The sequence below is a fragment of the Brassica oleracea genome, chromosome C8 (genome assembly GCF_000695525.1).
Source record: "Brassica oleracea var. oleracea cultivar TO1000 chromosome C8, BOL, whole genome shotgun sequence".
Lineage (NCBI taxonomy): Eukaryota > Viridiplantae > Streptophyta > Magnoliopsida > Brassicales > Brassicaceae > Brassica > Brassica oleracea.
This window is the reverse complement of record NC_027755.1, coordinates 4,308,644-4,325,182: the sequence shown is the minus strand read 5'-3', so window position 1 is coordinate 4,325,182 and position 16,539 is coordinate 4,308,644. Positions and strand designations below refer to the sequence as shown.

Below are 16,539 nucleotides of genomic sequence, written 5' to 3'. Positions count from 1 at the left end.
AGAGAAGATGATGTGAGTGTTAAAAAGATAAAATAGGGTGTTGAATCATGTAAACTATTGTTAATGGTCTAAAACTACCCACAATGAGTGTTGAAAAATTTAAAAATATGATGTGGATTCAACATGTTGTAAGAGCCAACAGTAGGCCCCACAAAGTTATCTTGATCACTATGAACCACACATAAATAAAAAAAGTTATCGAAAATGGATTTTTAGTTTTGTTTAAAAAATAAAATGAGTGAATTGGTACACATGTCATTATATTAGTAGTTGTTTAGATTTTATAGATTTTTATTTCACCATAGTTTTTAAGATCAATTATTTTATATCAAATAATATTTTTTTCAAAATAAATTATATCAAAATTCATAACTTTTTATACTCTATAGATAAAGATTTGGTTTATTTGATTTGGACACCAGAAAAAAATTGTTTTCACTATAGTATTGCAGTTTTTTTGTGTGTTAATTAGAACATAGTTGAATTTTAATAATATTAGTTGTAGTATTGATATTCAAAAATTAATGAAGAATATAATTAAAACTAGTAAAAATTTTGATACTTTAATTATTTAAGTTAATTATAATCAAATTATTAATATAGTTATTAAATTATAAACATTAAAAACTTATGAATTAAAAATTATTGGGGTAGGGTGTTGAATTTTATTAAACAAAACCATTGTATGGTTAAAAATGAAATTGATGTTGAATAATTTGGTGGAAAAGCGAGCATATGATATAGAATGTTAAAAAATAAAAAAATGAGGGTGGTAAATTTACCCACTATTGTAGATAGTCTAACATTATCCACAATGATTTCAACATTTAATACACTCAACATTATCTCATCTCTCTGCCATATCATTGTTTCTATCTTCTATCTAATAATTCAATATCCACTCATTTATTTATATTTCACAATGGTTTGTTGAAAGATACCCTACAATTTTTTTCTTTCATAATTTTATGTTCCTATATGTTTCTTTTTCTGATTATATATTACTCCCATCATTTCGATTTACTTGTCGTTTTAGGTTTGATTTTTGTTACAAATTAACCGTCATTCTCGTTTTTCAATATGATTGATACAAGACAATAACTATTCTAACCTCAATATAAAATAACAAAATGTTTTAAATTAACTAATTATACTTCAAAAAATCTTCGTTTAACATCATCTCAACCGCCATTTTCTACAATGAAATATTTTTCTTATCTTTTCCAATGTGGTCAACATGTATGTTAAAGTTGCGCAGACTGTTTAGATTCTAAAGGTAACAAGCCTATTTAGATTTTTTCAGTAATTATTTTTGACTGAAAATGACATTGATACTTCTGTTATCGTACGATTGTTAAAATCAAAAGAATGCTTTTTATTTGTTGAATGTAAAAAGTTTTGAGCAGGATTAGCCATTGATACTTTTGTTATCACATGATTGTTTTATATACTGGTTGTCAAAAGTTTTGAATTGTTTACCTGCCTCCACTATTTTTTGTTTGTGTGTATAATTAAACGTAAAAATTTTAGTTTCCCTCTAAATATATTGATGTTAACAAGAGTACGCAGTCAATTTAATTAATTCATTAAACTAATGGTTAAAGAAAATTTGGTGAAGAATGCTAAGAGCCAAATATTAGACAGAAAAATTATTTCTTACAACTAATTTAAAATATTAAATAGATAACTAAATTACAATACATAAGATTTAATTTTTTTTATACATATTAAAGTATTAATAATTCACTAAAGAAATTAATTATGTACCATAATATTTAATAAAATATTAATATAAGAGAAAACTGAAAAATAAATAATTAAAAAACCAATTAAACATAAGATTAAAATACATGCATGTGTTATTCTACATATATGAACGAATAAAAAATTCTATTTACTATTTCATTATTTAAAATATTAATTAACTATAAAAATATAAATTAATTATAAAAAATATTTTAATATCAATAACATGCATAAATTCATAAAACTAATATATATGTATATATATATAATATTTAAAATTATATAGATGATTGAAATGCTTGCATATGTTATAATATATTTGTAAATAACAGGTTGATTTTTACTAAGTATTATTGAATAGAAATTTAACTTATTTTGAAAAAATCAGAAGTTCCATAATTTATTGAATAAACAATTGGTACTTGATTGGGGCGGGAGGAGGGGAGTTGGTTTCTTGCAAGGCTCTCGCAACAGGAAGAGGCAGTTGTCATTTGAAAGGAAAAGCCCTTTGAAAGAAGAAAATGAAGAGTGTGTAGTATATTTATAGTCAAAGAGAGGAAAAAAAACAAAGATAGACATGCATTGGTGCCCAGAGTCGACAACCCACTCTTTTACCATTTCCTGTAGGAAAGATTTTTATAAAACAGTTTATTCTTCATGTTTTCATTCAAAAATGATAATATTTAAGTTGAAGATGAGATGAAGAGGAAGAGAATCACAATGAGATGGAGTCGGTGATTAGGGTTAGGGTGAGGATGGGTGATCTTTTGTTTTTAGAGAATTATATGTTTTAGGGCTTTTAGTATTAATGGGTTAGGGATTATGTTTTAGGACCTTTAGTATATGAGTAGTAATGGGTTAGGGTCTTTAATATCTGAGTAATAATGAGCTGTTAAAATGGAATGCTGAGAATGGTGTAAATGAGCTCCTAAATTTAGTAATAATGGGCTGCGAAGGTTGGTCTTTCAAGCTCAGTCCGGGATGACATGGCAGATTGGTTGGTTCTCAATTTTTTTGCCTATGTGGCACCTCTAAAAAGACTAAAATTTAGCTGCTTTTATATAGTCGGATGATTCTGCGCTTTTAAGTTTGAATGAAAATTAAATATAAAGTCTGATGCATGTTATTTTTCTTCTTCTTTTGTTATGCCCCACATTCAATGTTTAAAGCATGTTGAGTGATTGGAGGATAAGATTTTCTCAATAAAAGTCAAAAGTCATATATTACATTATTAAAAGAAAAAGTGGCAAATAAACATTATTAAAACATGATGTGACATGATACAGACAAGCATGAAGTGACATGATATAGACATCCACTTGGGACTACAATTAATTTCCAAATAATTTGTGGCCCAACTGTTGGGACATTTCTCTCCTCTTGTCATTGAGATGTACATTTTCACTTAATTTCAATTACATCTTTATATTCGTAGCCCGAATCTTTTATTTCATCAATTTGTTTGTTTCTTCTTTCCTTTGGGTTGCCTCTTTTTACCTTTGATTTCAATATTTTTGCAAGATGACTAATTTTTCCAAGCGTTCCAACTATTGCCCTTTGATTTGTTTGAATTCAATGAAATTTTCATTGACCACTTCCAAGGCTGGGTCTTACCTTTCTTTTTTATCTTTTTTTCTTCTTATATGTATCCATCCCCATTGGACGAGCACTAAATTTTACAGATCTGGAGTCTCGAGCATCACTTTCATGGACTCTCTTAGATCCACTGTTTCCAAAGCCAGTATTTCCTCATACTTGACTACCATAACGTGGTTGATCACGGACAGCGATCCATTATGACATTAAATAAAATGCTCATTCTTATCACTCTAATATAGCTTATGCACTTTCGCCAATATATCATTTTTTGACCAATACCTTGCTGCATACACTTAGCGTTGTCATATGCACCAATTCATTTCTCCAATATTTTGAAACTGATAGTTGTTGGATTTAGATAGTTAAAAGGATGATTAGTAGAATTTTGGGTGTTAAAACGTTATTTTTAGGATTCATTTCACTGAAAAAGGAGAAATATACAAACAAGAGTTTATTGTAGTCTACTAGAAAAATATAGCAGAAATAGATAAGCTTTTTTGTGTCAAAATTAAATGGAACAAGTATCTATTTATAAAATATGAAACATGATAATTTTGGTGTAAGAAGATATTTTTTTTAAAATTATTTAATGAAATAATTTTTCTCAAATAATTCAAACGAAAAACAAATCAGAAATCTCTATAGCCAATAATTTCATGAAAGGTGGTCATTGATGACTCCACTCTATCTCCACTTTACCGATTCAACATTGTTGAATTCTTTCAAATTTATTTAATATAAGTAGGATTCAACTTTCTTTTCAATAGACCATTGCCTTTTCAACTATTGATTTTTATTTATTCAATAGCTCATTGTAGATAGTCTAAAATTGAAGTTTGAGTGAGAGTGGGCAAAACAAAATGGACAAGTGAGCATGGACAAAAAAGTGGAAAGTGAGTTTGAACATGTGTGTACATCATATTGTGGATAAGTGAATCTGCATATAATCTTTTTTTTTTAATTTATATTGTGGGTTATATTACAAAACAATTTGGTTTTGCATATAATGAAAAAATAGTCTATATGGATGAATTGTTATGGATGATATATGTAATAATATTAAATGATGAGACCGTTCTTTACAAATTCGTTGTGCAATGCTTTTGTCTTTGTAATGCTATTTTGAATGTATCCTTCCTCATCTACCAAGCCTTATGCACATTATCTCATTGACTAAATCGTTCATTATACCATGTAGTTCACATTCATGTGGAAGACACACCTGATACTTGTTTATTTTTTAATCAAGAAAGACCAGTCCAAAAATGGTGTCTGTGGCTTTATCAAGATAATCTCTCAGAAGAAGACATCTCATAAGAAGCCACTAATGAAGATGTTAGATCTCGTGGATATGACCATGATTATTAAAACCATTTCTAGTTGATGCTTACACTAATTCTAACAATTTTTCTGCACACAAAAATTGGTTGATATGTTACATGCATATATAATAAACTAGTATTAGTTTACCGGAAAATATTTGGTTTTCACATGTTCAAAGTGTTTTTCCCCTCGTAACTATCTTTTACTAAAAATAATAGTTTACATGCATCTAGAGCTTTCCTTCTTTTAATAACTGTGCATTATTGATCATCAAAATGTTCAAATTGACAAAATTTTCAAATGAAAACTATATTAAGATTGAAAAGGATTGTTAACCAGAAAAAACCTTTTAAGTAAAATTAAACTTAATATTAGTTTTACTTAGAAAGTTTTATCCAGCTAACAACCTTTTCAATATTATGTTGTTGTGATTTCTCAGAGAGTTAATTTTATATTTCTTTGTACGGGTAGACTTTTTACATCCAACAATCCATATACGACAAGCTTTCTAAAAAATGGTTAATCACTAGTGAAATCACATAACTATACTTTAAGAAATATCTTTTAATAAAATAACGTATCCATCAACTGATCGAGTAACTGGTAATCATAAATCGAAAAAATGTAGAATATCTAGAGAAGTTGGAGTACAACGACATTAACTTATGGAGGATCTAGAAAAGTCAGAGTACAGATAGTTTGACGTACATATTTACTATGATTCGTATTTAAGCTTCTCAAAATAAGTCAATGTTTCTATATATTAGGTTGAGTATGCTTTTTGTATCCTTTTATAAAATTATATAACTATAATTTGTTTTAATATCAAGTGAAATCAAATAACATATCATCTTCAAATATGGGTTTTTTCATCGACATACACAGACTCATGAAGACTCTGCAAACCAAGCTGGTAATTCTGCATCCATATAAACGACGAACGATGGCTGTTTCCTGGCACTGTTTGTGAGACTGTTCGCCCTGGTATTATGTGTTCTAGGTATATGAATGAGCTTTGAATGGTTGAAACATCATTTTAGGAACTTGATATCTTCCAAATAACTTGCAAAGACTGGCTATTTTTTTGGTTTCGAAACCATCTTCACCGATTGAGAACAATCCGTTGCAAAACTGACATGATACTGCCTTAAATTCCTCTTACATTCCATTGCCCAAATGAGCGCCTCTATTTCCGAATGAAGGGGTGAAAGACTGGCCCTGGTATTGCTTGCTCCCATCAGTTCATGAAAGCTTTCAAGCATGCTATACTAACTGTGTCCCGAATGACTTTCATGTTCTTTCCATGATCCATCCGTAAAACATCATCTTCTCGGTATGGAAGGTAAAATTGAGTCCTCTACATCCGTAGATTGGACGACCCTCTGAGTAAGAGTATCTTGAGCCTCTGCCCAAAGTAATGATTATGTCTCTGCCAATTTGAGAGTATCCCTTAGATCAATATCTAAATTACTAAAAACTTTGTTGTTTCGTCATCTCCAAATGTACGATAAAACCTAAGCAAGTTTATGGTTTCCATATGCGGAGAAACTCTCCAAAACAATTCATATTGGTACAAAATGATTGAACCGGAAAAATATGTTGATTCGATGGGATTTATGAAAGTGCCCAAACTTGCACCGCTGGAAGACATTTAAAAAAACACATGATTTATTGTTTCTTCAATTGCTTTATGTCTGACACAATGACACAATGTATATCACATTGAATCCGTCTCGCTCTCAAGTTTTTCTTAACCGCTATATATACATTCTGATACTAGTTGCCAAAGGAAGTGTTTTATTTTTGGGGAACAACGTACTTTCCAACAAAAAGCCTTCAGTGCATCGACTGGTGGTCCATACACTGACAACGCTTTTTCTCTGTCGGGATAAAATCGTTCCACTTGATATTCATATTTCACAGTGTATTTCCCATTATTAGTAAAAGGACATCCATCTCTGTCTGCTATATGAGTCAAGCTCAATGGTATACTTTCAATAATATTCACATCCTAGGGATCTACCAAAGACCGAATTGTCTGAGTATTCCATGTTCGTAAAGTTACGTTGATGAAATAATCCACTGAGGTCAGAGTAAATGTTATGTTGATTTCTATTTAAATAGAGTATATGGTTAAATCAGAGTATTTCATGTCAACTTGATATTAACTTACAAGTTATACTTAATTTTTTCAACAAATTTACCTAATCATCATTTTTATATGTAATTTGGACTAAAAATGTAAGTGATATCCTTTTATAAAATTACACAACCTTCAATTATTCAAAACACATACCTGATAAAAATAAGATTGTTATATATAAAAATCTAAACTATAATGACTTCATTTTTTTTAACAAATTGAGCCAATTCGGCACAATGAGTTAATTCAAACTCAACCAAACAATTTATAATATCATTACTATCATTAAACCTTTTGGCTTTCACAGCCAGCTCCTCTCTCTCTCCTTTAACTGCTTCCAGTCTTTATCAAATAGACACAAAATTGATTTTATAAGTACTAAGATCACATGAAGTGCGAAAGAAAATTACTTAGACAATAGAAAAAAATATCGAAATGAGCAGAAAAATAGGATGACTACGTACATATTAAGGACAACATCTTCATCTTTTCCTTAAGTAGTGATTATAACTTTTATAATTCTGTCGAACAAAGGCACCTGAAAAAAAAAGAGAAAATTAGATCCCCTAGACATTATTTTAGAAGTGATTTATCACATGTTCTCTCTACAATCATTTTCTACAATCATTTTCACAAAAAATGTGACATGACTACTAAAGTTGATGACATGACTTATGCATAAATATGACATGGACAATTACAATTAATGTTGATTTATAGTTTTTGGTAAACTTTTTAGAATGTGGTAATAATTCATACATTACATTTAATGTTAATTTATATTTTTTGTAAAAAATTTAGAATATGGTAATAATTCATACATTACATTTAATGTTGATTTATATTTTTGGTAAACTTTATTGAATAAGGTAATAATTCATACATCATCATCAAAATAAATATATTCAAATATGACACTAAAATTTCAAAATATTATTTAATTTACTTTTTGGAATTATATAATTTTTATTACTAAAATTTTCTACAATTTTTAAAAAACTTATAATTTTTTAATCCTAGTATCATTAGTTTCTTTTATATACCCATATATTTTATAAATACTGTTTAGTTTTAATTTTTGATAATGATATAATTTTATATCAATTTTTTTTTTATTAATTTTATGGTTGATTTAATATATTTAACCAAAAGAAATAGATTGAAAAATATATCTAAGGTTAAAATTTTAAATATATACATATATATATATATATATATATATATATATATATATATTCTTAAATATAATTTAAAATAAACAAAACAGTATTTTTATCTTAATTTTATGTTTAATTAAATTAAATTTATATTAAAATATTGGTAAAAAAATAATAAAATCTACAATGTTAATAAAAATTATTTTTAAATTTTTAAAAATTACTACTGCACATAGTGCTAAAAAACACCTAGTTATAAATGAAATATGAGATAAATATATAACGAAAATAATATATGAATATTACTAGTCTGCTATAAGCAAAGCCAACTACAAGTAATATGCTACCCTGTAATACTTGTAACCACACGCCAACCACTATGCTACTGAGAATTTACTGTCTATATGGGGCCGGTTATTATTTTAATATTTGGCGGCCGGAAACACAAGCTTCGTTTTGCTTCCATGGCCGGCTCTTGGTATAAGTTAAACTAGAGAGTAGGAAGTAGCGATAAGAAAGAGAAATGATTAAATGGTAAATAACCACAATTATACTCAGTTTCAAAAAAAGACTTGAGCATTTGTTTACATGATTTTCCAAATAGTGCAATAGTAAGCATTTTACACGCCAATTGCTCTATTTTCTATGGGCATTTTAGATTTATGTAAGCCCATCTACGTCTTATAAGAGCCCATATACGTCCCTTCAAAGAGAAAACCAAAGCATCCAAACGAAAATCTTTCTCTGTACAAACACTTTTGAGGAACAAAGACGAAGAAGAAGCAAAGATGTTCAGGAACCAGTACGACACAGACGTGACAACATGGAGTCCCACTGGTCGTCTTTTCCAAGTAGAGTACGCCATGGAAGCCGTCAAGCAAGGCTCCGCCGCAATCGGACTCAGATCTCGCTCCCACGTCGTCCTCGCCTCCGTCAATAAAGCCCAATCGGAGCTCTCTTCTCACCAATGGAAGATCTTCAAAGTAGACGACCACATTGGTGTCGCCATCGCTGGACTCACCGCCGATGGCCGTGTACTCTCTCGTTACATGAGATCTGAATCCATCAATCACTCTTTCACCTATGAGTCTCCTCTCCCTGTTGGCCGTCTCGTCGTTCGTCTTGCTGATAAGGCCCAGGTTTACTCCTTTCCTTCCTCTCGCCGCTTCTTGAGTTACAAAGATATAGCCTTTTTAGTAGCTTTGTGGTAGTAGGAATACTTTTAACGTTTGAAACCTCAAGGTCTTGGATTCGAATATTGAATTGTACAAAAAAGACATAGCCTTTAGACCAATGTGACCATAGCTTTGTGATAAGAACACTTTAACATTCCAAACCTCAAGTTCTTGGGTTCCAATATTGAATTTTACATACTAGAGCCTTTTAGCAAGAGAATGTTGTACAAGTTATCAACTTGAGGCAATATCACTGTATAAGAATGTGCCTTAGTTGTGTTTGCATCATTTGTTATCTTCAACACTTGGTTTAGAAACTTGTTTTATTTTGTAAGCAAAATTGGATATACAGTCTTCGCTCTTCTCTTTTTGGTTTTTGTGGTTTCAACTTGCGCTACTTTGTGTGTGTTCACTTGTGGTGTGTACTCACCCTCTCTTGTTGTGCTTGTCCAGTACGATCTTGTTTTACAATTGCAATTGAAACTTTGTGGTATATGTTCACAGCTTCAACAGGTCTAGTTAGCTGCTCGATTGACATTTTTCTCGGTTGATTTCTGACCATAAGCCTCATATATTAATCTTGTACTTTGAACAAAACTCTGGTAACTTGTGTTTGCCCTCTTCATACTTTTTTTTCTGAGCAGGTATGTACCCAACGGTCATGGAAACGACCATATGGTGTGGGTTTGCTGGTAGGTGGACTGGACGAGTCAGGAGCCCACCTCTACTACAACTGCCCCAGCGGAAACTACTTTGAATACCAAGCGTTCGCTATCGGGTCACGTTCACAAGCTGCGAAAACTTACCTAGAACGAAGATTCGAGAGCTTCAATGAGTCATCAAGAGAAGATCTGATCAAAGATGCTATTTTGGCCATAAGGGAAACTTTGCAAGGGGAAACACTCAAGAGCTCGCTCTGCACGGTTTCTGTTCTAGGAGTCGATGAACCATTCCATTTCTTGGACCAGGAAAGCATACAGAAGGTGATTGATACGTTTGAGAAGGTTCCCGAGGAAGAAGAGGATGGTGGTGAGGCCGAGGCTGAAGCTGCTGCTGCACCTGCGGAACAAGGTGGTGCAGGTGATCAGGATGTTGCACCAATGGAAATGTGAGCAAGTGAGAGTGTTAGAGTTTGATCACAAATAACTTTGGTTATAACTGTGTCGTCTCTAGCTCTTTGGTGTCAAAGTTCCAAGCCGAGTTTAAATGTCAGAGTCTCTGTCCCCAAGTATTTTGGTTTTTACTCTCGCCTGAAATATTTCTTTTTCTTTTTGAGGTTACAACTTTCAGTTGGTTACCAAAAATTGTAGTTTTATTTAGAGACATTAGTTTACCTCAGCCGCAGAAGCAAACCGAACCTGGTTTGGTTTGTTTAGAATTTATGGTGATACCATCTTATTGGATGTTACGAACCGGTAATCCTTGAGGACTGTTCGGATTATTGTTAAACTGTGGTCTATGGATGGGACAAGGCAACACAGGTCCTACTCGTTTACCTGCCACTGCCACCAAATACTGTTTTTTTTGTCAGCATCCAGTGATTTGTTTCTGCTGTTATATTAGTCACGCAATGATTAGTTTAAAAATGGCGAATGACGAGGCATGGTGAACCATCTTATATTCCACTTTAACTTCATTATCTTTGTTGACAGAAAAAAAAAACTTCATTATCTTTGTAAAATATGTATCTTTTAAGACCAAAAAACACCAAGTCAACTATATTTGAATCCAAAATGGCAAGACACAAATGCAGAAAAAACCATGTCTAAATAGCAAAATACCAAGTCAAAATAACTCAAAAAACCAAATCAAAAACTATACCAAAACACCAAACCCGAAAAGTTTATAACTTAGATTCAGAATCATGATCTCCATACACTAATTCATCAGCGACAGAGAAGAAAACAATGAATGCACATCGTTTTTCTTTATGCAATTATTCATCCAACAAATGTGACATAATGCAACAGTATATGTTCTTTTCGGCTTTATTGAGCAAGAATATGATAAATCCCGAGAAAAAGGGCAAAACCAAAAGATAATATCTCTCTTGACTTTCCAGAGAATCAATCTTTGTCTGCAAAACAACCAGAGGCAGGTGAATCAGTAATGAGTAGTAGGAACCCTGGTGGTAGTTTTCTCCGGTAAGACATTGTCGGGGAGAATCAACTCAGCTGGAGTTTCACGGACAATCCCAAGCATTGAATCGTAGTCCTCATCCTTGCGTGCATACTTCTTCCTAAGCGCTCTCTCAACCTCGATCTCTTCAAATGACTTTGAATTCTCTGCGGCGTGAATATGTGCGAGATTGATGTAGTTCTCAGCCGACTTTGAGATATATGCTATCTCTTCATCTGTTAACTTTCTCATGAACTTTGCTGGGTTTCCTCCCCATACCTGCCACATGAATTGTTGTTATAATGCTGAGTTTAGTGTGGTGATTGGAGACCTTTGGGACAGCTATAACAATGATTCTCTAATAGTGTGCCAGTCTTATCACAAACGCAGTAGATAGTAAACCAGAAAAGAAAAAGAGAATAGAAAGAAACCTCTCCAGAAGGGATTCGTGTGTTCTCTCTCACAAGGGAACCAGCAGCAACCATGGCATGCTTCTCAACCACCACTCCATCGAGTAATGTAGCTCCCATGCCAACAAAAGCCTCATCCTCAACAGTACACCCATGTATGACAGCACTATGACCTGCTCGGTTTAATTTTTACACACAGAGATTTTAAGTAAGAATCATGCAACAGAACACAACATAAAACAGATTCTCAAAAGCTGATGATTCAGTTTTAAAAGTTTACCTACTGTGACATTGTCCCCAATTGTAGTAGGCAAAACCTTCCCACTTAGGTTGGTTTTTGCAACATGGACAAGAGAATTGTCTTGGATATTCGTCCCAGATCCAACACTGATGTTATTCACATCACCTGCACAAAAGTTACAACCCCATATCAATAATATACAATGAGTTCCAGCTATTTCACAATGTCTCATCAGCAATACACTAAACCTAGAACCTTCAAGGGAAAAGGATAATCAAGTAAATCAGCAAAGATCTAAACTGTGACTAATACAGACGAGCTTGCAAAGTACAATGCTTTGTAAATTTAGTACTTCGCTTGCCATTAAATCAAATCTTGTTTTTTTAAGTCTTTGTGGGGGACATACCATTCCCATTTTCTAGGCTTTCAGGAGTAATAAAAAAACCCATATCAGTAATAGACAGCTTCTTGGTGACATTTCATCAACAGTTGACTAAATCTAGAACCAAAAGTATCCGGTAAAAACCAACAAAGATGATGGGGGAAAAGACAAATTAATTCCATCTAAAATATTCACAAGAGAAAAGGGTAAGAAAATCATAGCTAAAAGACCAAAGAAAACTAACATGTTTATATATTATGATGGGCTCAATTCAACCAAATATCATTTGGCTTTGCCTTAACGCTACCAAAGACGACACTAATATGTGAGTAATCTGCACAGTCTTTGAGACTTCAACCACTAAACATTTTCAAGGATTTAGTGGAAAGCAAAGGCCTTTACCTCGAAGAACACAGCCATACCAAATAGAGGAGCCTTTCCCAATCTGAACATCACCAATAACAGAGGCACTCGGAGCCACGAACACGTCCTTATCCACCAATGGTGATTTATCAAACACACTCATCAACGTCCGATGCCTCGATACTGTAATCAAAACAACCAATCGCCTAAATTAGACCAGCAATTTCTCGAATATGAACAGATCTTTTCTTGTAAGCGACAAATTAGAGATGTGGATTGGATCTAGGGTTTGAATGTGGCTTACGGTGTTCTTCCAAGCGGTGGCTCCCTTGAAGAATAGAACCCACGCGATCTAGAGCTTGCCCAGACCCGCGGATCCAGTTACCCACAGTGTAGATTACTCGTCCCAAGGTTCCCATTTTCGATTAGAAAGAGAAGAAGAAGAAGAAGACGAGATCCTCTGAACCAACCACACGAGGTTTATGGAGGCGTTTCGGGGTGGGGGGACTCAGGTGTTGATTTGTTTTGTTGAACCAAACCGATTCGATCTGAACCGAACCGACATTTATTATTTCTAAAAGGATCGAACCAAACTCGAGCCATCAAATTACGATATTATCTCTGGTCTTCCAGTGATTTCACTGATAACAAAACACTAAGATGAGTATACTGGATCATCTTAACACATTCAAACAAATTTTTAGATATAGCAACAATTTTTAGTTTTTTTTTTTTGGTGTTGATGCCAAAGACTTTCTAACCCCAATGACTAATCACCAAGAAGCTCATAGAAATCCAGGTTTTCTTGCTACTTAAGGCGTCTATGGGTGGCCAAGAGGAATCGAACAATTAGGCTAGAGCATTTCGGGTGTCCATTCGGCATCATGTGAGACATTACATGTACCAGATATTTTGAATAGGTACTTTTAGGAACCACCAACTTCTTGGTTTGAATAAGTTTGGATAATTTCGTTTTCGAGCTAGTTCAAATAGTGAAACTAAAAACTGTTTGTATCTAAAAATAAGAATCTCGGTTGATTCAGTAAAATATTAAGTAATTATAATGATTTAGATATATCAAACGATTCAAATTATTTTATATATTTCTGATAAAAAAATATCAAATATTTTCCGATAATTTTAGGTTGTTTGGATAATTTTTGATAATTCAAAATTTTAACTATTTTTCATATACTTTTAGTAAAATTATAAATAAGATGTATATATATATATATATATATATATATATCTCTGGTTAAGTTATAAGTTTGTATAATTATATTCATATATATATATATATGTTTGGTATCTATTTAATTCTTGGTTTGATTATTTTGAATATAAAAGTATAAGAAGTATTTCAAATATTTGAAAGTTTTGGTCCAGTTTTGATTATTTTGATCTAGTGAACATGTTTTTGAATTCGGGTAAAATGTTGCTTAACAAATTTATAGCCAAAAAAATTAGTCACTATTTTAAACATTTTTCCACTTGAAGTTGTATAATATATATATATATATATATATATATATATATATATATAATCCTATAGTTTTCAAACTACATTTTAAGCATTAAACGACTAAATGATATGAATAAAATTTATATTAAAAGTATTAACTAAATCGTGGACAAATTCTTTATTGTTATAAATTTAGACATTTTAATTTTTTTTTTTTTTTTGTGTGCACCAGACATTTTAATTTTAACTGACTAAAAATTCGAATTCTTTTCCTTTTTTCAACCGTTGGTCAGGGCTTCGAATTTCCTTTTTTGAAGTATCTCAGAAAAGGAAATTATGTTATTCAATTTTCCTTTTTCCGTGTGTCAGCCACACCGACTTAACTGAACCCCAACTCTATATAACACTCTGAAATCACTTCTCCTTCACCACAGTTTCCTATTTTTAATTTTCTTAACGTTCTCTCTTTCCGAACAACGATTCTGTGTCAAAACCCGATTGAAAAGATGGAAACGAAAGAAGAATTCGTCAAGTTACTCGGCAAAGGTGCTTATGGTTTTGTTAATCTCGTCCGCTACAATAATCCCGACGACAACTCTTCCTATCTCTCAGCCGTAAAGAACTCTTACCAAGAAGACTACAACGCTCTCCAACGAGAGTTCCACGTTCTTCTCCAACTCAAGGGATGTCCCCGGATCGTCACATGTTTCGGAGACTCTCTCCAACAAAGTTTCAGCAGATTCGGGGAGAAACTCCACAAACTACGACTCGAGTTTGCTTCCGAAGGTAGTCTCGACGCTTTCATGAACAATTACGCCGACAGAAAGTTGCCGGAACCGTTGGTCAGGGATTTCACTCGGATGGTTCTCGAAGGTTTGGTCTCGATTCACGACCATGGCTACGTTCATTGCGACATCAAACCAGACAACATACTCGTCTTCCCTTCTTCGACGACGGCATCATCGTACGAGGTCAAGATTTGTGATTTCGGTAACTCGTTAGAGATAGGAGAGGTTCCTCTGTGTTGGGAAATTAATTTCCCGTGGCTTGGGACTGCGATCTACATGTCGCCCGAGTCGGTCCGTGACGGCATCGCCCACGTGTCTCTAGACTTGTGGTCTGTGGGGTGTTTGGTTCTGGAGATGTACACGGGCGTGATTCCATGGGAAGGCCTTGAACTAGATGAGATCGCTACTCGTCTCCTCTCTGGTAAATCTCCAGATATACCTGAGACGCTTCCTTCTGATGCAAAGGACTTTATCCAAACGTGTTTCTCGAGGAACCCTGAGGAGAGAGGAAGCGCGCATGAGTTGTTGCTTCATCCCTTCTTGCCTCGTCTACAAGTTGAAGAAGAGGATGAGAAGAAAACAGAGGAGAAGACAAGTAGCTCGTTTCTGTCGAACCTGTTCAAGTTGAGAATCAGACGAAGAGGTTCCAAGAAGAAACTAGCGAAGGATGATGTTGCTGTTTCAGACATGAAGCCTTTGAAGTTGAGGTTTTGGAAGACAAAGACCGTTAAGAGAACTCTGACCATAGTCTTGGGGTTTAAGAAATCGACAGACTTCTTTCACTTTAGTGTCCGTTCATTAAGGTTTAGTACCTACTTCCTATTCATGAAGGTCTAGTATGTCTCTTGTTTAAAGTCTCTGTTTAGTATATGTTGTTGTTTCTGTTCATTATAAAGTTTAGTAACTCAGGTCTCAAATCTAAACCAGGTTTCAAAGTTTTACTGCGGTTAATTTAGCATTTGAATAGCAGCTTTCAAAGTTTTACTACTGTATGTTTCTAACTGTTAAAAAAATTGTTCTTTTCTCTTGCAAACTCAAGTCTCAATCTTTTTACTGTGGTAGGCAACCAAAAAGCATCTTTTAACTCTGGGAATCCTAGTGCAACCAAAAAGCATCTTAAAACTGTTAATGAAGTAGTTCTTTTCTTCAAATCTCAAATGCTTCTTACTACACAGAGTTCTCTTCTCTGAAAAATCCAAACCAGCTTTCAAAGTTTTACTGTGGTTAATTAGCATCTTTAACTCGGATAGTCATAATATGCGTGTGAGAAGAAACGATTGATGAATGCTTACATTTTCATCTTCAACAAAACAAACCAAAATGCATAAAAGACAGACAATGTGAATCATAATTTGACGTTGGAACAAGCTCTACGACCTAACAAAAGAGTTCCCTTATTCAAAAACTATCATATTTACTTTGCTTATGGTCGATGTATGTTTTTCCATATACAGATATAAAGCCATGGACTTTTGAGAAACATCTCATCAAATATTGCTATCTGTTTCTCCTTAAAGCGTGGAGGCTAGCACAAGAGTTCCACAGACTACCAAGTTAAAGACAACGAAAGGTTCAGCTGTAAAAAGAGTGTCAATTTCAGAGAAGAGAAGCAAAGCCAAAACCTCCCCACCA

At 33.1% G+C, this 16,539-nt stretch overlaps 3 protein-coding genes across 3 annotated transcripts; 2 read left to right on the top strand and 1 right to left on the bottom strand.

The window, feature by feature from the left end:
* The first annotated feature begins 8,693 nt into the window (after nucleotides 1-8,693).
* Nucleotides 8,694-10,600, top strand: LOC106307701 (proteasome subunit alpha type-1-B). Its single transcript, XM_013744727.1, has 2 exons — nucleotides 8,694-9,107; nucleotides 9,788-10,600. The coding sequence occupies exons 1-2, from the start codon at nucleotides 8,757-8,759 to the stop codon at nucleotides 10,253-10,255; spliced, it is 819 nt and encodes a 272-aa protein (XP_013600181.1). The 5' UTR covers nucleotides 8,694-8,756; the 3' UTR covers nucleotides 10,256-10,600.
* Nucleotides 10,601-10,974: 374 nt separating this feature from the next.
* On the bottom strand, nucleotides 10,975-13,197 carry LOC106307393 (gamma carbonic anhydrase 2, mitochondrial). The gene is made up of 5 exons (XM_013744333.1): nucleotides 12,962-13,197; nucleotides 12,697-12,840; nucleotides 11,952-12,077; nucleotides 11,693-11,844; nucleotides 10,975-11,540 (listed from the first exon to the last, which is right to left on the bottom strand). Exons 1-5 carry the CDS (start codon nucleotides 13,074-13,076, stop codon nucleotides 11,247-11,249), a joined length of 831 nt encoding a protein of 276 aa, XP_013599787.1. The 5' UTR covers nucleotides 13,077-13,197; the 3' UTR covers nucleotides 10,975-11,246.
* A 1,371-nt stretch (nucleotides 13,198-14,568) lies between these two features.
* LOC106308503 (mitogen-activated protein kinase kinase kinase ANP1-like) lies at nucleotides 14,569-15,744 on the top strand. Its single transcript, XM_013745662.1, has one exon. It carries the CDS (start codon nucleotides 14,626-14,628, stop codon nucleotides 15,742-15,744), a length of 1,119 nt encoding a protein of 372 aa, XP_013601116.1. The 5' UTR covers nucleotides 14,569-14,625.
* Nucleotides 15,745-16,539: the final 795 nt, after the last annotated feature.

Bases quoted from the DNA above. Each gene is read 5' to 3' on its own strand.
- LOC106307701 (XM_013744727.1), top strand. From the start codon at position 8,757: ATGTTCAGGAACCAGTACGACACAGACGTGACAACATGGAGTCCCACT. The intron at 9,108-9,787 runs GTTTACTCCTTT...TTTTCTGAGCAG, and splicing joins GTCTTGCTGATAAGGCCCAG to GTATGTACCCAACGGTCATG.
- LOC106308503 (XM_013745662.1), top strand. From the start codon at position 14,626: ATGGAAACGAAAGAAGAATTCGTCAAGTTACTCGGCAAAGGTGCTTAT.
- LOC106307393 (XM_013744333.1), bottom strand. From the start codon at position 13,076: ATGGGAACCTTGGGACGAGTAATCTACACTGTGGGTAACTGGATCCGC. The intron at 12,841-12,961 runs GTAAGCCACATT...TTTTGATTACAG, and splicing joins CCACCGCTTGGAAGAACACC to TATCGAGGCATCGGACGTTG. The intron at 11,541-11,692 runs GTTTCTTTCTAT...TTCATGTGGCAG, and splicing joins CACGAATCCCTTCTGGAGAG to GTATGGGGAGGAAACCCAGC.